Source organism: Lissotriton vulgaris, chromosome 7 (genome assembly GCF_964263255.1).
Source record: "Lissotriton vulgaris chromosome 7, aLisVul1.2, whole genome shotgun sequence".
Taxonomy (NCBI): domain Eukaryota; kingdom Metazoa; phylum Chordata; class Amphibia; order Caudata; family Salamandridae; genus Lissotriton; species Lissotriton vulgaris.
Window position 1 is genome coordinate 1,742,929,092 of NC_141695.1, and position 19,991 is coordinate 1,742,949,082.

At 49.1% G+C, this 19,991-nt stretch overlaps 1 protein-coding gene across 4 annotated transcripts in view; it reads right to left on the reverse strand.

The window, feature by feature from the left end:
- Positions 1 to 19,991, reverse strand: part of LOC147706552 (guanylate-binding protein 2-like) — a 161,001-nt gene that overhangs the window by 115,976 nt on the left and 25,034 nt on the right. For all 4 annotated transcript variants that reach the window (XM_086933023.1, XM_086933022.1, XM_086933020.1 and 1 more), the window contains exon 2: positions 1,922 to 2,811. Coding sequence is in view for 3 of the 4 variants with exons in the window: in XM_086933022.1 (XP_086789148.1) it covers positions 1,922 to 2,099 (178 nt within the window). In the remaining variant the exon portion in view is untranslated. The remainder of the gene's footprint in view (positions 1 to 1,921; positions 2,812 to 19,991) is intronic.

Here is a 19,991-nt window from a genome sequence, read left to right on the forward strand (position 1 = left end):
AGTAGCAGTGCCTACTGAGGCTCGCCTTAATACTACCAGTAGCAGCACCTACTGTGGTTCTCATTAATACTACCAGTAGCAGCATCTACTGTGGCTTGCATTAATACCAGTAGGTTGCCAACTGTGGCTCGCATTAATACTACCAGTAGCAGTGCCAACTGCGACTTGCATGAATACTACCTGTAGCAGTGCCTACTGTGGTTCTCATTAATACTACCAGTAGCAGCATCTACTGTGGCTAGCATTAATAGTGCCAGTAGGTTGCCAACTGTGGCTCGCATTAATACTACCAGTAGCAGTGCCTACGCTGGCTCACATTAATACTACCAGTAGCTGGCCCGCCTGTGGCTCGCATCGATACTACCAGTAGCAGTGCCAACTGTAGCCCAAGTTAATACCACCAGTAGCAGCACTTCCTGTGGCTCGCATCAATACTACCAGTTATAGTGCCTGATTAGGCTTGCATTAATACTACCAGTAGCAGCCTCTACTGTGGCTCGCATCAATACTACCAGTAACAGCATCTACTGTGGCTCGCATTAAGAGTACCATTAGCAGTGCCTTCTGTGACTCGCATGAATACTACCTGTAGCAGTGCCTACTGTGGTTCTCATTAATATTACCAGTAGCAGCATCTACTGTGGCTCGCATTAATAGTACTAGTAAGTTGTCAACTGTGGCTCACATTAATACTACCTGTTGCAGGGCTGCCTGTGGTTTGCATCAATACTACAAGTAGCAGTGCCAACTGTAGCCCAAGTTAATACCACCAGTAGCAGCACTTCCTGTGGCTTGCATCAATAGCAGTTCCTACTGAGGCTCGCAATAATACTACCAGTAGCAGTGCCTTCTGTGACTCGCAATAATACCACCTGTAGCAGTGCCTACCTAGGCTGGCATTACTACTACCAGTAGCAGTGCCTTCTGTGACTCGCATTAATACTACCTGTAGCAGTGCCTACTGTGGCGCACATTATTACTACCAGTAACAGTGCCTACTGAGGCTCACAGCAATACTACCAGTAGCAGTGTGTACAGTGGTTTGCATTAATACTCCCAGTAGTAGTGCCTACTGTGGCTCGCATCAATACTAACAGTAGCATTGCCTACTGTGGCCTTGCATTAATACTACCAGTAGCAGTGCCTACTGTTTCTCGCATTAATACTACCAGTAGCAGCGCCTACTGTGCCTCTCATCAATACTACCATTAGCAGTGCCTACTGTGGCTCGCATCAATACTACCATTAGCAGTGCCTACTGTGGCTCGCATCAATACTACCAGTAGCAGTGCCTACAGTGGCTCGCATCAATAGTACCAGCAGCACAACCTACTGTGACTCGCAGTAATACTACCATTAGCAGTGCCTAATGTGGCTCGCATCAATACTACCATTAGCAGTGCCTACTGTGGCTCGCATCAATATTACCATTAGCAGTGCCTACAGCGGCTCGCATCAATACTACCAGTAGCAGGGCCTACTTTGACTCGCAGTAATACTACCATTAGCAGTGCCTAATGTGGCTCGCATCAATACTACCATTAGCAGTGCCTACTGTGGCTCGCATCAATACTACCATTAGCAGTGCCTACAGTGGCTCGCATCAATACTACCAGTAGCAGGGCCTACTTTGACTCGCATTAATACTACCAGTAGCAGTGCCTACAGTGGCTCGCATCAATAGTACCAGCAGCACGGCCTTCTGTGACTCGCAGTAATACTACCAGTAAGAGTGCCTACTGTGGTTCTCATTCCCACTACCTAGTCTCATTAGCTCGTACTCTGTGCAGTGCATGTTGTCACCTCCATGCAGTGCCCGCTACATGGTCTTGTTGCTACAAGCGTGGCTCATTCTCACTGAGTATCTACTGCATGGTTATCATCCACCTAAACACAGACAAGAGGGAAGGAAGGAACATACACTTTTCTTTTCCTGGTATCTGGTCCAGGAGGAAGGATTTTCCAGTGTCTTTGGGTCCAAATATGGCCACCACCTCCAGAGCATCGTCCAGGCTGCTGAGAATCTCTAGACCTTCAGGATTCAGTGAAAGACCACCTGAGGGGGTAACCTCCACCAGACACACGGGCCCTTCCATCATCCGGGGTCAGAGCTGTGCCCTGACAAACCCTTAGTGTGAACGTGGAGAGGGTTCTTGCTTCAACGCAGAGTCTTTTGTTTTGTGGTAGCCCGGCAGAGGTCTATCTTTCTTTGAGGTGTACCTATACGGGGTTCTCTGGTTCTGTTTGTGGTGTGATAGCAGGGGGGTGTCCCTCCCCTCACAGGACCTCCTCTACCTTTGTGATAGAACAGCAAGGGGGGAGTTCCTTTACTTTGTGAGCAGTAGCTTTTTTTGTATTTGGTACAACTGCTCCAGGGCCTGATGTTGCTTCGTAGTTCTTACTCAGGGGTAGGTAAAACATTTCCTCCAAGTAGCAAGACGTTGTCCTCTTAGGGCAGGAAGGTTGTGAGCTCCAGGAAGAAGGCAGCAAGGATCTAGTTCAGTCACAGGAAGACAAACGTTCCTTGTTGCAGGAGCATTCAATCTTGGTAGTATGAAGGCTCTACGTTGGTGGCGAGGAACCCCTCAAGCTCTTGTTCTTGCCTGAGGTTATCTTACTCGGGAGAGGAGCGTCAGGGATAGTCTTTTCTGGAAGGGAGAAGTCCGTGAGGCCTCTTCCTGGTGGATGAGGAAGCAGAAGTTATCTTCCTTCGAAGTAGAGCATCCTTTGATCAGAGTGCCAACACAAACGTTCACGAGTGGTGGAATAGAAGAAAGCATGCTCTCCCGGGCTCTCACTGCAGACTGTCATCTGTGAGAATAAAAAACAGAGGTTGAGAAAGGTGTGGGTATTACACATGTACGAACTCTGTTTAAATGAATCTGTTTACTGCATTCAAACTTAGTAATAAGGTTAAAATTCAAGCTAAAATACAGTTACAGGTGGCAAACAGTCCTGCTGTAACCCTAATTCCTAGCATAAATTGCAGCAGTTCGAAGCCTTCAAGCAGTGCTTTGTAGTAGTTTCTCGACCAATTTTAAAAAAGTGCACAGTGTTCCCCCTACTGTGTTCGCAGGGGCTCCCCCCACATCTCCCTACCGCCACCTTCAAACATGGCCGACGTTCACAACCTCACTGAGCACTATAATAACGCCATGATGTCTGCCCTGAATGCAAATGTCCCCACCAAACTAAAAATAATACCCATCAATGACTCCAAACCATGGTTCAATGACAGCCTAAATGGTGACAGACGGAGCTTGAGATTAGCATAAAAGGCCTGAAGATCCTCTCCATCCACTGCTCTTCTAAAATCGTTAAGACTAAAAAGAAGTAGATACAACAAAATCATCAGAACAGCTAAAGAAACCTTCTTCAAATCTCAACTGGACAAAGCCAAAAATCGCCCGAAACGGCTATTTGAGTTGATTAAGTCACAATCCGATAACACTTCTATCCAATCTCTGCATATCTCCTGCCCTCAGCCAAACTGTGATGCGGTTTCGGACTTCTTCCTTGGAAAGGCGAGCAAGATCGAATTAGATCTTAAGTCGGCTCTAATTGAACTCTCACACTCTCCTGACTCCTCTTTACCCGCGCCTCCTCCCATGCAGCCCCGTCTCCCCCCAAAAACAATGCCTCTTGGAGTCAACTTACACCCCTCAATGTCACTACCATCCTCAACATACTCTCGACCCTGAAACCTTCTAATCACTTCAATGACCCCCTTCCACCAAACTTCTTCAAAGAAATGATAGGATCACTAGTCCCGCTCTGGTCCAAGATCATCAACACCTCCCTTCTTCCAGGTGAGGTCCATGACTGCCTGAAGGCTGGCCTTGTGCTCCCTATTCTCAGAAAAACCATGGCGGACCCTGAAGACCTGAATAACTACCAACCAATCACAAACATCCCTACCCTCGCTAAACTCCTGGAGAAACGTGCACATGAACAAATGCACAAACACATTGAGCAATTCCAACTTCTCGATCAATTCCAATCAGGCTTCCGCACGGGCCACAGCACTGAAACGGCCATCACTCATATAGTCGACAATGCTCTTACTCTGCTTGACCAGAATGAAGCCTGCCTACTGATACTACTTGATCTCTCTTCTGCTTTTGACACAGTCAAACATGACAATCTACTTAACCTCTTGGAATGCAGGATGGGGCTCTCAGGCACGGTCCTTAAATGGTTTGCCTCTTTTCTCAACAACAGAACGCAAAGAGTCAAATCTAATCAAACTCTATCCAACTCCAGCCCCTGCACTCTGGGTGTCCCCAAGGATCCTCACTCTCCCCCACGCACTTTAAACTTTTCCTTGAACCACTGATTGTAATCCTCAAAGCATCCAACATACAATGTCACATGTATGCGGATGACACCCAACTGTACATGAAAATATCCTCCCCTGTCACTCAACAGAACCCTGCTCAAAACCCTAAATTAGCTAACCACCAACCACCTCAAACTATACGCCCTTAAAACAGAATTCCTCCTCATCTCACCTACTAAGCAAATCCCCAGTGTTGTGAAATATCTATATCACCGCTCTCGAATACACACCACACATCATTGACTCCACAAAATCACTGGGAGTTGTGCTAGATAAGACCCTTAACATGCAAGACCACGTCAGAGCATCTACCAAAGAAGTGAACTTCCAACTGAGCATCCTAAGAAAACTCTAACCCTACCTTTCCCAAGATGACTTCAAATCGGTGGTGGAAGCACTAGTCATCTCTAGACTAGAATACGGCAGTGCTACTCTATGCGGACTGCCAAAGGAAAATGCTACTTACCAGTATGCATCTGTTCTTGGCATGTAGAGCTGCAGAATCCTACATTTAGCAATAGATCGCCACCTGGTGTTGGGCTCGGACGATTGCAGGTTGTTGTTGTCTTCTTGAAAGAAGTCGTTTGTAGTCACGAGATAGGTGACTCCTCCCTTGGACAATACTGCGCATGGTCATCGACGCCATCCTCAGATTGTTTTTCGCCATGATGGGAAATGATGGAGTTAGTAGAAGTAAAGAGAAAAGGATGTCTATGCGTGTGCATCTAAGTAAGATGAGTACTGGAACGGATACAAGTCCCGGGGAGGCGGGAGGGCATGTAGGACTCTGCAGCTCTACATGCCAAGAACAGATGCTAAGTAGCATTTTCCGTTCGAGGCATATGAGCTGCAGATCCTACATTTAGCAACGATTGTGCAGCAGTTTCTCCCCTAGCGGTGGTCGCTTGTATCCGTTGCAGCATACTGAAAGAGTTTTTTAAGGACAGCTTGGCCTACTGCAGCTTGCTGCTTGGCTTGCACATCAACAGAATAGTGTTTAGTGAAGGTGTGTATTGTAGGCCATGTTGCTGCCTTGCATATATCCTCTAATGGTATGTTTCCTAAGAAAACCATAGAGGCTCCTAGTTTGCGAGTGGAGTGTGCTCGAGGAGTAACTGTTAGTGTACGTTTAGCCTTGTGATAGCATATTTGAATACACTTAACAATCCATCTAGAAATACCTCCTTTAGAGATAGGATTGCCTTTGTGTGGGGGAGAGAAGGATACAAATAGTTGTTTTGTTTTTCTGAATGATTTTGTCCTGTCTGTGTAGTATAGTAGAGCTCTTCTAACATCTAGGGTGTGTAAAGCTCTTTCTGCAACAGAGTCCGGTTTTTGAAAAAACACTGGTAACTCTACTGATTGGTTTAGGTAAAAAGGAGTAATCACTTTTGGTAGGAATTTTGGATTGGGTCTAAGAACCACTTTGTTAGGATGTATTTGAAAAAATGGTTCTTCTGTTGTGAATGCTTGGATTTCACTAACTCTTCTGAGAGAGGTAATGGCAACAAGGAAAGCAGTTTTCCATGTTAGAAATTGTAGTTCACATGTATGTAATGGTTCAAAAGTGGGTCCCATGAGTCTTGTAAGGACCACATTTAGGTTCCATACTGGAGCAGGTGGTAACCTGGGTGGGATTATTCTTTTTAATCCCTCCATAAATGCTTTTATTGCAGGTACTCTAAATAGAGATAGATGTTGTCTATTTTGTAAATACGCTGCCATAGCTGCTAGATGCAGGCGTATGGAAGAGTAAGCCAAATTGGACCTTTGTAAATGTAGAAGGTAGCAAATGATATTTTGGATAGAAAACGTCCAAAGGATCAATATGATTGTTGTTACAGTATATTGCAAATCGTTTCCACTTAGCAGCATAACATGCTCTGGTAGTGGGTCTTCTAGCTTCTTTGATTATATCCATACAGTCTGGTAGTAGGTTTAAGTAACCAAACTCTAGGACTTCAGGAGCCAGATCGCCAAATTCAGTTGGCTTGGTTCTGGGTGTCTTATTTCTCCATGGTTCTGTGTTAACAGGGGTGGCGTGAGCTGTAATTTCTGATGTGGAACCATTGAGAGATCTAGTAGTGTGGTGAACCACGATTGACGTGCCCATGTAGTCACTAGTAGCCACTAGTATCAGTTTGAAGGGCTGTTGTCTGAGCTTGCGTACTACTGGCGGAATGAGTGGGAGAGGCGGAAAAGTGTACGCAAATCTGCCCGACCAATTCATCCATATTGCATTCCCTCCGACCGTGGGTGTGGAAACCTGGCGGCGAAGGTTGGGCATTTTGAGTTCTCGAGGGTGGCAAACAGGTCTATTTGTGGATGCCCCCACATTTGAAAGAATGGTTGAAGTACTTGTGGGTGCAACTCTCATTCGTGAATCTGTTGTGATTGACGACTTAACAGATCCGCTATCTGGTTGTGGATCCCTGGAAAGTGTTCTACTGTCAGATGTATGTTTTGAGGAATGGCCCATCTCCAAATGTTCTGTGCAAGTTTTGAGAGTTGCAGAGAGTGTGTCCCCCCTGTTTTTGTATGTAGTACATGGCTGTCATATTGTCCGTTCGGACTAAGACAGCTTTGTTTTGGATTTGTACTTGAAAGGTTTTGAGTGCTAGGAAAATTGCTAGCAGCTCTAAGTGGTTGATGTGGACCTGTTTCTGTTGATTGTTCCACTGACCTTGTGTGGTATAATGCAGGAGATGGGCTCCCCATCCTGTTAGGGATTCGTCTGTTGTGAGAACTACTTGTTGAACAGGTTCTAGGAACGGCTGTACCTTTGTCAAATTTTTGGTGCTCCACCATTGCAGAGAGCGATATGTACGGCTGTCCACCAACACCAGGTCTGTGAGCTGACCTTGAGCCTGATTCCACTGTTGTGCTAGACATTCCTGTAGTGGACGCATTTGCAGTCTTGCGTGGGGAACTATGAAGATCCAAGATGCCATCATCCCTATTAGTTTCATGAACACTCTGGCTTGTAGAGAGTGCTGGCATTGAAAAAGGGAGACTAAGTTCAGAATACTTTGAATCCTGGCTTGACTGGGATACTCTAGAACTACCGATGTGTCTATAGTAGCTCCTAGATAATGATGAACGTGCGAAGGCTCTAGGTGCGACTTGGTGTAGTTTATCGTAAACCCTAAGTTGTGCAGTGTTTGAATTGTTTGTTTTGTGTGTTGTGCACACTGGGTGCACAATCTTGCTTTTATGAGCCAGTAGTCTACGTAGGGGAAGACATGTATTTGTTGTCTTCTGAGATGTGCTGCCACTACTGCTAAGCACTTTGTAAACACTCGTGGTGCTGTTGTGACCCCGAATGGAAGCACTTTGAACTGATAGTGTTGTCCTTGTATGACAAATCTTAAATACTTCCTCTGCGCAGGATGTATTGGAATGTGAAAATAGGCGTCCTTTAGGTCTAGTGTGGACAGAAAATCTCCCTGTTGTAGTAATGGGAGTACCTGTTGTAAAGTGATCAGGTGAAAATGATCTGATTGAATGTAGTGATTGAGTGGCCTGAGGTCGAGAATTGGTCTTACTGTCCCGTCATTCTTTGGAATTAGGAAGTACAGGGAATAGACTCCTGTTCCTTGTTCTTCTAATGGAACTACTTGAATAGCATCTTTTTGTATGAGTGCTAGAACTTCCTGTTGAAGCAGAGTTATGTGTTCTGCAGACATTGGACGCTGCCTGGGTGGTATGTTTGGGGGGTTGCTGTGAGTTCAAGGCAGTAGCCATGTTGGATAATTTGTCTTACCCACCTGTCTGATGTGATGGAGTTCCAGACAGGTAGGAACTGTGAGAGTCTGCCCCCCACAGGCGTGGAATGCTGTAGGGGAGGCAGAGGGAAGTCATTGTTTAGGAGCGGAAGAGGAGCGGTTGTTGTTACTACCTCTACCTCTTCCCTTGTTGTTATTGCCTATATATCCTCCTCTAAAAAATCCTCTATTAGAGGAGGTCTGCGTGTGTGTTTTAAAAGATGATGTTGTGTCTGAGCCGGTCTGCTTGGAGCCTCCTCTATAAGAGGAGCGGCGAAAAGAACCTCTAGCTTGGGTGTAATGTAACACCCCCATAGACTTAGCGGTATCTGTGTCTTTCTTCATCTTTTCTAATGTATTATCTACCTCCGGCCCGAACAATTGGTTTTGATTAAAGGGCTGGTTTAGAATGGTAGTTTGTACCTCTGGTTTAAAACTTGAGATACGGAACCATGCGTGACGCCTGAGAAGAACAAAAGTGTTTACTGCTCTGGATGCCTTCTTGTAAAGGTTCTGCTGCTAGATCCTTGTGTTGATCTGGTAGGTGTTCCATTAACTTTACTAGTTGATCGTAATGAGCCCTGTTGTAGCGCGAGAGTAAAGCCTGTGTGTTTGCTATGCGCCATATGTTTGTTGCTTGTGCAGCAATTCGTTGCCCTGACGCATCAATGATCTTGGACTCTTCGTCAGGCGGGGGGGTGTCCCCAGAAGTTTGGGAATTGGCCCTTTTGCACGCATTAGACACTACCAAGGAGTCTAGTGGCAGATGACCCTTAATGTATACTGGATCAGCTGGTGCTGGCCTATACTTTTTCTCTATTCTAGGATTTAACACCCTACACCTTACCGGATCTTTAAAAATCTCTGGAGCATGTTTAATGACTCCCTTAATCATTGGTAATATTTGAGTAGACCTTTGTGACTGTTCGAAAGTGTCTAACAAGAAGTCCTCCTCAACGGCATCAGAGTGCATGGGAACCCCATGGTAAAGTGCAGCTCTGTTTAACAAGTGATTAAAACCCATACTATCATCTGTAGGGGAAGGTTTTGTTGGGTAGTACTGAGGATCAGGGATGTCTGGTGCATTATTTGGTGAAAAATTATATGCATCCTCATCATCATTAGGGTAATCTATGTTAACATCCTCATCTAAAGGGTATGTATGTGTTTCTGGAACATCATCACCCCCACCCAAATCATACTCCTCATCAGTGTGGTGTGATGATGCAGGAGAGTGAATAGGAGAAATTATAGGTTCTACATATGGAGTAACAGGAGAGGAAGAAGGTGAAGGAGAGGAAGGGTGCATTGGAGAAGTTGCACAGTCCTTTTTGGCAGGGACCACAGGTGTAAGTGGTGTGTCTGCTGGTCTCTTCTTATAAGGGATTGCTTCCACATGTCCAGTTTTTGTATTAATATGGACTTTTTTCTGTCTAGGATCTGGTTTAAACAGTTCTTCCGGGGCGTGGCCAAGATGGCGGGGTGAGCAGACGCTTCTTCCCGCAGCTCCTCCGGCCCGACTAGGCCCGAGCCCTTTTTCGTCAGCTTCTCTCTCCCCGCTGAAGCTCAGCGACCGAGGGACGAGTGGCGGAGACCCTGGGGCACATATTGATGCAACTTTGGCCCCGAAAGATCCGGCGGAGGCACGCTTAGAGACGATAAACGAACTGCGGAGCGCTTCGGGGGCGGAGCGGAGCAGAGCGCTGGCCTGGTGGCTTGGACAGATCCTGGTGCTGATAACTGGTGGCCTGGCGTGGACTTCGCTTGGATTCCCGCATCAGGTGGTGCCCGATTGGGAACGACGGAGGCTAGCTGCCACGGGCTGCCGCAGAGAGTGGACCCTGTTGTGTGATCATGATGGCCCCTAGATCTGCAGCGGTGGCTTACGACATTGAATGGACCCCGGCCCGTCGCAAGTTTGAGACACTACTCAGAATCTGAGGCCCGGTTTATTATTTCTCTTCGTTGGCCGGTCGGCCTTGGCTGGGACTCCTACCAGTGACACTGTCTCCCGGTGCGGCTTTGGTGGCGCCGTCGGGCTCGGACGATCTACCCGGCTACGCCCACCCGCCATCTTGTCTTCCAGGCGACAGTGACGAAGCCCTCCTATAGTGTCGCCCAGGGACGACTCCTGCACCCCTGACTTAGCAAAGCTCTTCCTTCCTGAGGGACGTTGCACCCTGGGTCCCCTTGATGGGGGCCAGCGTCTGACTTTGGGCTGGACTTTGAGTTGCCTTCTACGACAGGTCTGGCCCGCCATTTTGTCCTCTGTGGCGCAGATCCCTTGGTGTCCCTACTATCACGGGCGTTCCCCCTGGCGGCGCTCCGCCGGCTGTTGGAGACTCATCGGAACCGAGGCCTGCTGCTAGTGACCCGAGCTCGCATTCCCTGACTGGAGTGTGGCGGCTTATGGGGCATGAATGTCGGGGAACCGAGGATCAAGGAAAGGGGACCGCACCCTGCCGGACATGCTTGGCAGGGCCCAGCAGCAGCGGGACAGGGCACAACCGTCCCCGACCTCCTCGAGGGCTGCAGCGGACCCGACTGGAGGCGAGCCCTCCGTCACGAGGTCCTTCATGGAAGAGCTGTTCAGCTCGCTTAAGGCCGACTTCCAGACGCTGAAGCAGGAGGTGGCTAGCGGAGTGCGCAAGGTCCGTAGAGAGGTGGAGGGCCTAAGCGAACGGATGGAGACAGCGGCTCAACGGAGGGACGAAGAGATTGTCCATTTGCAGCAAGACGTTCTCCGCCTCAGGGAGCAACATGTCGAACTCCAAGCGCACAATGAGGACCTGGAGAACAGGTCAAGAAGGAACAACATCCGAGTTCGGGGTGTGCCGTCAGCGGATGAGGGGACAGATCGGACGGGCTACCTGAAGGACTTGTTTCGAGAGATTCTGGGAGAACCCGCGGATTTCCCGATCCGAATCGACAGAGCCCACAGAGTCGGCCGACAGCGACAGTCGACGGCACCTCCACCGGACATCTTGGCCTACCGCCCGGATTTCCCGGTGAAGGAGCGCATCATGGCCGAAGCCTGCAGAAAGCAACCATTGACCTTCCGTGACCGCCCTGTGGCACTGTATCAGGACCTGTCCGCTATCACGCTACAGAAGCGCAGGTCCTTCAAAATTGCAACAGATTTCCTGCGAGAGCATGAGACGCCGTACTCTTGGGGTCATCCCTTTCGCCTGATATTCCGCTGGAACGGAGTGCTCGATCAGCTGCGTTCCTTGCAAGATGTCTGCGGTGTCCTGGGCCTCACGGCCGCGGAGGTAGGAAAAGCAACACCGAGCTGGAGGCGTTCGGATAGAGGAGGACGGCGGAGATCAGCGAGGAGGAGGTCGGCGGCGAGTGCTGGACGGCCGGACTCGCCCACTATCAGGGCAGACATGGCCAGAGAAGCGGCCAGGGACTCAGTCGCCACGAACGGTGTCGCCTTGACGGCGTAAACTCACTCCGGGGGGAGATGGACATAGCTTCTTCAGTGCCAGGTTTGGGGGCTGGGGGAGGGTCGGGGGGAGGCGGGGAGAACAAGTGGCTGGACGTCCACTTTTGCTACTTTCCACGGACTTGTCCGTTTTGGGACTTGACTGGGACAATGGGTTGTTTGTGCATGGGTGGGGAGTTGGCCAGTTGCCATGGGTCTGTTTTTGGGGGGGTTGGGTGTTGTTCAGGGGTTGAGGGGGTACCGTCCAATGTCTCAAATGTTATTGCTTGGCTCTATTTTGCTTGTCCTGGGCTGCTGGCCCGTGCCCCCCTTTCGCTTATAGTCTACCCGTGGCTTAGCGTTTCCGATTTCCCGGGGATATGTCGCCATTGAAGGTAGTGACCCTTAATGTTAAGGGTCTGAATAATCCTGTGAAGCGAAGGGCGATCTTATCTCTGCTGGAGGGGACACAGGCCGATATATGCCTACTGCAGGAAACCCATTTACTATCACGGGATTGTCATAGGTTGCGCTCTGCGAAGTTCCCGACTCAGTTTTTCTCCTCTGCTGCATCTAAGACCGCGGGGGTAGCCATCCTGTTAGCGAGTTCCTTCAGGGGGGAGGTATTGTACAAATTTGTGGAACAGAAGGGGAGGCTATTGGCATACCGCCTCCGCCTGGGGGACACGACGTTCACTGTTGGCTCCTTATATAGCCCAAATGACCACCAGGAGCGCTTTCTGGACTCCGTGCTGGTAGATGTGACTGCCTCCCCCGATCGCCATGTCATACTGGGGGTGATTTGAATATTGTCTTTGATTCTACACTAGACAGATCAGCGCAGCGATACCCGCAGACTGGGGAACTTTCACAGGCTGGGAAGGCCCGGATCACTGACATGGATTTGCATGATCTTTGGCGCACCCTCCACCCCACAGACAGGGACTACTCCTACTATTCCCATGCGCACCGGACCTACGCACGGCTGGACTACTTATTGGTTAGTGGACCGATGCGTGCCGCTGCTACGGCGGCGGACATTGGGGTCCTCTCGCTATCTGACCATGCGCCGGTCGTGGGCTCATTTGCATTGCCGGCGGCCTCCCGCTCCCGGGGGGTGTGGCGCCTCAGGGACACCCTCCTACACAAAAAAACGGTGGTGAAGCATATTGAGGAAGCGATTCGGGAATACCAGGCACACAATGATAACTCGGACACCTCGCCAGTGACACAGTGGGCGGCACTGAAGGCGGTTCTTAGGGGGGAATTCATATCCATCTCCTCCGCAGAGAATAGGGAGAGACAGCGCAAGAGGGAGGAGTTGACTGCCCAGGTCCGGGAATTGGAACAGGTCCATCGCCGTACCGGAGCTCCAAGGGTTTGGAGGCAGCTGAAGGCTGCTAGGAAGCTCCTGTCGGCGTTGGACATGGATAGAGCGGAATACGCAGCGCTGCGTCTAAAACATGCCTTTTATACAGGAGGGGATAGGTGTGGCAAACTCTTGGCAAATAGGCTTCGTATCGCGCACCAACGTAATGTGGTGAAGGAGCTCCTCGGTGCTGACGAGGTGGCGGTCTCTGATGACGCCGCGGTGGCAGAAACGTTCTGTAGTTTCTATAAGGCGTTGTACAAGGGGGAACCCCCCTCGACGCAGGATGCCTCGGAATATTTGGAGTCGGTGACCCTTCCGGCGCTGGACTCTGCTCAGGCGGAACACCTTGAGCGTAGCATCCACGTAGAGGAGGTGGTGTCGGCGATAGCGAGGCTCAAACACGGGAAAGCTCCAGGCCCAGACGGTTACACGTCCTTGTTCTATAAAACCTTTTGCCCGGTCGTGGCCCCTATTCTTACTCGCCTGTTTAACTCCTTTTCGGAGCCGGGAGCCATCCCACTGGACCTGCTAAGAGCAACGGTATCAGTGATCCCGAAACCTGGGAAGGACCGGGCCCTATTCGGCTCGTACAGGCCTATCTCACTCCTGAATGTCGACCTTAAAAATTGTACACGGGGATATTAGCGTCTAGGCTAGCCCTGCATCTGCCAGGCCTAGTTGAGGCTGATCAAGCTGGCTTCTTGCCTGGCAGACAGACGGTCGATAACACCAAGAGAGTGGTTCACATTCTGGAGAAGGCTTCGCGGATCCCGGGCGAGTGGATGCTGCTGGCGGTGGATGCTGAGAAGGCATTCGACCGGGTTCACTGGCCTTATCTCGAGCAGGTGCTCCGGAAACTAGGCATTGGAGACAAATTCTGCTCGATGGTCTTCAACTGCTACAAGCGCCCGTCGGCGACGGTAAGAGTCAATGGGTGCAGCTCCCGTAGCTTTGCGATCGAACGGGGCACTAGGCAGGGGTGCCCGCTCTCCCCACTCCTCTTTGCTCTTTACATGGAGCCGTTTGCCCAGAGAATTCGTCAGAACCCAGATGCGGTCGGGATCAAGATGGGGCAGTATGTTCACACGGTCAGTCTTTATGCTGACGACGTCCTGTTAACTTTGGACGATCCTAGACGGGCCCTCCCGGCTTGTATTCATGAACTAGACGCTTTTTCGAAAGTGGCTGGTTTTAAGATGAACATGGGCAAGTCGGTGGCTTTGGATGTGTCCCTGGCCGCAGATACTAGACGAGATCTGCAGCGGCTCTTTCCCATGCAGTGGTCGTCATCTCTAGTGCCGTACCTGGGGATTTTGCTAGCGCCAACGTTGCCAGCGATGGTAACGGCCAACTATGCCTCTCTCAGCAGGAAAATAAGGGAGGAACTGGGTCGCTGGAGTAAGAGCCTATTGTCTTGGCTCGGCAGAATTGCTGCGGTCAAGATGACGGCTCTGCCCCAGATTTTATACCTCTTGCGAGCCTTACCGCTCCAGCCTCCCGTGGGCTGGATTAGACATACACAAGCGGACATCGCGCGCTTCGTCTGGCAAGGCCGCAAACCGAGGATGAAGAGGGTTCTCTCCACGCTGGCTCAGGAGGCAGGGGGCCTTGGCATCCCTGACCTCCGGAAATACTTCCAGGCGGCGCAGTTGCGCTACCTGGTGGAGTGGAGCAGGTGGGAATCAGACAAGCATTGGCTTTTTCAGGACCAGGCAGTGGCGGGGCGTACCCTCCAGGAGGTTCCATTCATGCGCCGGGCTCACCGCCCCCGTAATCTCTATGCTTCTTTCGTTACGCGAGTTCCCCTAAGGGTATGGGACACAGTCAACGTGGCTCGTGAACCCACTACGTTCCCCTCACCTTTTACACCGATCGCAGACAATCCTGACTTCTCCCCCGGGATGGAGCCAGGTGCTTTCTCTCACTGGAGGGCGGCGGGCTGCCGAGCGTTCTTCCAGGTCTATGGGCCGGAGGGGGTAGTCCCCTTCCAGCAACTGAAACAGGAGTTCCATTTGTCTGAGTCGGACAGGCTGCGATATATGCAGGTCAGGCACTGGGCGCTTCAACCCCAGGTGCGGGACACTGCTGATCGCCAGATAACGCCATACGAACGGTGGTTGGTGACACGCGCCTCTGACGCTAAGCTGATCACTGATCTTTATAAATTTCTACAGCCCCCTCCGTTTCACTTCTATAATCCGGGCAGGGAACGTTGGAATAGAGAACTGGGAAGGACGCTTAGCCATAAGGAATGGGATCAAATTGCGCATCGTGCGAGACATTCTGCATATCATACAGGCCTCACGGAAACACTCACCAAGGTGTCTACGTATTGGTATTACACCCCGGAGAGGCTCCATGAAATGAACAGGCATATTGAGAAGGCGTGCTGGAGGGGTTGCGGTCGGGTGGGGACCCTCACACATATACTTTGGGATTGTCCTTTGTTGGAAGCTTACTGGAAGGAAGTTCTTGACGAGATTGATGTTCATTTTGCAACTGAATTGCTGCGCTTCCCGGCGTATGTATTGCTAGGCCTTCCTAATGACCTGATGTACCCGCTGAAGTCCCGTAGGGGCAGACAAATTGCGATAGCGCTGGGCTCAGCGATTCAGAACATCTTGATCCACTGGCGTACCACCACGGTCCCCTCCATCACAGGCTGGCTGCACAGGCTTTGGCACGTACTTGGTATGGAGAAACTATCGCTTATGGTGGCGGGGGACGTGGACCAATTTGATGAGCTATGGCAACCCTTCCACGCGCTTCTAACTACTGAATTCAGGGAACTCACTTGCCCGAAATACCTCAGACTTTTGAGATTAACACCGCCGGTGCTTTCAACCGGCTAAGGAGACACAAGATTTGGGCTCACGAGGGGGAGGGGGGCGTGGCGGGAGGGCAGGTTGTGTTATCAGCCGAGTATTGGACGGGGGTGAGGCGGGGGGGTGTTGGGGTGAGTTGGGTTGTTTGGGGGGGGGGAGATTCTGGGGGCGGTGGAGTTGGTCTCCTGCATTATTGCTTTTCCTTTTCTGGTCTGCCTGATGGTGTCGACTGTACTCAGCTTTTATCATTTGCCATTGTTCTTTTCTTTGCAGCAGCTTTGTCCACCATCGCACTCATAAATTTATGCTCAGCTTTTCTCACCTGATCGTATGTAACCCTACCCCCCATGTTCCCTTGCCTCCTATTTTTTGTCTTAATAAAATGCTTTAAACCTAAACAGTTCTTCCTCTTTTATAACCTTCTACGGCGTCGATCTTTTCGGAGCCGATAGAGGTTGTTTAGTACTTTTTACCTTATGAGGAGTAGTCGAGTCTTTTGGCAATGTTGTGGGTACCGAATGTTGTTTAGCCTTATCTGGGGTCTTCGGTACCGGTATTAGAGGTTTCGGCGTGGAGACAGGTTTTGCTGGGCCTGTGGCGCCGGAAACAGGCTTCCCCTCTTTGTTTTTTGAACCGGTAGGTTTCGGTGTCGAAGCTTTCGGGTTTGGTACAGTTTTGGTCTTTGGCGCCGATGGTACGGGTGCCGAAGTGTCTTTGTCTTTGTGCGCCGAAGGGTTTTTTTATGTTCGGTGCCGACAAATCCTTTGGTGTCGAAGGATGTTTTGGTGCCAATGGAGGAGGTGTAACTGGCACATGGTGTTTTTCGGTGCCGAGGCACCGGAAGGCGTATTGTCTTTCCTCAGAGCCGAGCCCAAAGAGGGTAAATGTCGGTCTCGATTGGGCCCCATGGGCGGAGTGCTGACCGTTGCCTTCTGTTTGGATAATGTCTGTCGTGCAGGGGCAGATGTACTCACGGGTTGTCGAGACGGGATCGAGTCATCCGAATCCTCTGCCCCCGATATTATCTGGAGATCAGGCGAGTCCTCCTCTGCGCCGAGTGGAGCCTCGTCCTCGGAGATATCTTCGATTGGATATTCGTCCTCGGAGACGTCTTCTTTGACGATCTCCTTTTCAAAGATGGCCTCCGGTGCTGGTGCTGATCTCATTTCGTGGCGACGGGCCCTCCGATCTCGAATTGTTTTCTTCGATCGGAAGGAGGCACAGCCTGTGCAGGTCGACTCGCCGTGTTCTGGTGAGAGACAGAGTTTGCAAACCTCATGATGGTCGCTATGAGGGAATTTTGCTCGACATACCGGGCATCTCTTGAATGGAGTTCTTTCCGTGAGGCATAGGCCGCATGGCGCCGATGGGCCCAACGGCCCGGGTTGACGCACCGGAATGTAGTTTGTGATGTCGAAAGTCTGTTCGATGTCGAAAGAAGTTTGTTTGAAGTTTCTCGCTTCGAAAAAGCAGAAAAAGTATTTTTCTAGCCGGAGCGGAAAACTTTTATCCGAACCCAGTGGCGGAAAAAAACAATCTGAGGATGGAGTCGATGACCATGCGCAGTATTGTCCAAGGGAGGAGTCACCTATCTCGTGACTACAAAAGACTTCTTGCAAGAAGACAACAACAACCTGCAATCATCCGAGCCCAACACCAGGTGGCGATCTATTGCTAAATGTAGGATCTGCAGCTCATATGCCTCGAACACTCAGTTTAGCCCCCCTCAGAGCATCACTGAATGCTGCGGCCAGACTCATCACTGGTTCCAAGAAAACCAACCACATTTCTCCAGACCTGAAATCGCTCAACTGGCTTCCATTTGAGGCAAGGATCCAATTAAAAATTGCATGTATGACCCATAGAGCTCTACACTTCAATACCTCACTCTACCCGAAAAATAAGCTCTAACTCTCCGGTTGCTACTGGCCCTCATGGAGCACCAACACACTGCTGCTTAAGCCGAAGACATTTTAAAAAGTGAAAACCTAAAATCGTACATTCTCTGGCATTACCCCGAGAATCTGGAACTCCCTACTCATGGAAACAAGACTGATTCCCTCAACATTTGCCTTCAAAAGGGAAGTCAAGGCTCTTCTAATAAAAGACGCGCTGAACTAGAAGTTATTCTCCTCTTGCCTCCGATCTTGTTTCGCTGTTTTAGCTACTATCTGACATTTGCTACGGCGCGTGTCGCCACCATTATGCCATGTTGTTCCTGTTGTATATTGCTTTTATTTTCTCCTACAGCTATCATCCCATGTCTTCCACAACCCATATGTAAAGCGCTCTGAAACCCGCTTGGGTCATGTTCGCGCTATACAAAACTTAAAAATAAATAAATTGCACTGAGGATGGTCACACGGACCAGAGGTAACACTCCGGTCCGGCCCCCTGTATGGTTAAAACTCAGGAGTGGACATTTAACTCGCCTGGTCCCTGAGAGTGCTGCTTCCATTCCAGACGTTTATAAACAACGCTGTCTGCATTATTCACGGGGCCAGGAGAGTTAAATGCCCTCTTGTGGACCCTGCAGCAGGGATTTCCAGGCACCACACACTGATCCCAAACAAGCCACATGACCCACCTTGACCTCGTACCATTCTGGATACATGTCCCACGCTGCCTGCATCACTCTAGAACAGCTGTTCCCTAACTTTTTAGAACCACAATCTACTTTTCCGAACAATAAACTTTTGCGACCCACTCGCTTTAATAGACATGAGCGCGGCAAATTTTTCATGGGACTAAAGCATCATGTGGTTTCGCAGTCATTTACACAAAGCACATTTTCCACTGAAATGGCCACTAACTTTTCACAGACATCCAGTTTTACTGATAAAACTACGCAGCACACAAATGATGCATGGAAATCAGGTTTCTGTGATCATTTATCATTTGTGAATCACCAAGTATTGGGTTTTGATTGATTTGCTCCTATTAAAATCTCTGTTTCCAGCACACTTCAGAATTACTAATCGATGTTCTTCATTTTTTGTTTTTCTAACTGCTGAGTGCATACAGTTAATTTACAGGTAATTACATTTCGTTGTGTTACACAAAAACAACATCCTACATTGTCACATAATTCATTTTAAAATTATGGAACTCTGAGGTGGCTTGCAATATCTTAATCATGTTTGCCAGGGGGTACTTTACCCCATATAATACACAGTCACACCATCACCTTTCCACAAACCACTTAAAACCTTGGTGCATAGCTCTTTCATATGAAACAGAGCAGGTTTGCATACATGAAGAACAAAAATAAAACCTCTAGTGCAAAATGAAACATATTAAAATACTTTTAGATATTTGTTGCAAACAGATATTAGAAACAGTTTAATAAATGTCAGTTTAAAAAAATAAAACAATCTGCAGTAGCTTAGAATGTGTAAAAACATGCAGAAAGATTCCAGCTTTTCCCTGTCTAAGGAGTGCAAAAAATAATCATACTCTCTCCGCTTGTCATTGTAAACTATTAAAATAAAGCAGAATAAAGAAAAGTTATGTTTCCTCTTCCTTTTTTGAAACAGCTGCTTCAATGTGCTCGTGACCTTACCTGCCTTTCACCCCCGCTGTTGGCTCTGGCAATAGGCACTCTGACTTCAGAACCTGATTGTAATAACTTCTAATAGTCGAGTTCTTACGTAAAAGTCGACGATTATAAAGAAATTAGAGACAGGCATTTATACATGGATTGCAGAATCACATGTTTGTATTATAAAATAAGCCTGACATGTGACCTCTGTTTTTTAGGCACTGGCAAGGGTGACCAGATAAAACACAGCATTTAAAGGGATCTTTATTGGTTGCTTGGAGTTTTGCAACCCACCGGAAACCTTCTTTCGCAACCCACAGTTTGGGGAACCCTGCTCTAGAAGTGTGACTGTCTTCCCAGGGAGCAGCTAACCTCAACCTTTGAGGGGGCAGGAAGTTAAAGTTGCAAAAGAAGGCCACATCTTAATTTTGTGATTTAATGAACACCAAACCAGTAACAATGGCCTGAAACATAACAAGATATAACAACTTTACCACAGTTTTAGTACTTGCCCAAGAGGAATTGTAGCAAGATCACAAAATGTTGGGTTTTAATGCATATTAGACCTAGCATGGTGCAAATGTGCAGCTTCTAGACCCAACGGCAATTATCAGCAACCGGTTTACCCCTGAAACATAGAAGGCAAGTTACAGTGGTCGCAGCCTAATAGGATTATTTGAGCCCCTTCTCCTACACCCCCAAAGAAAGTTTTGAATACATTTT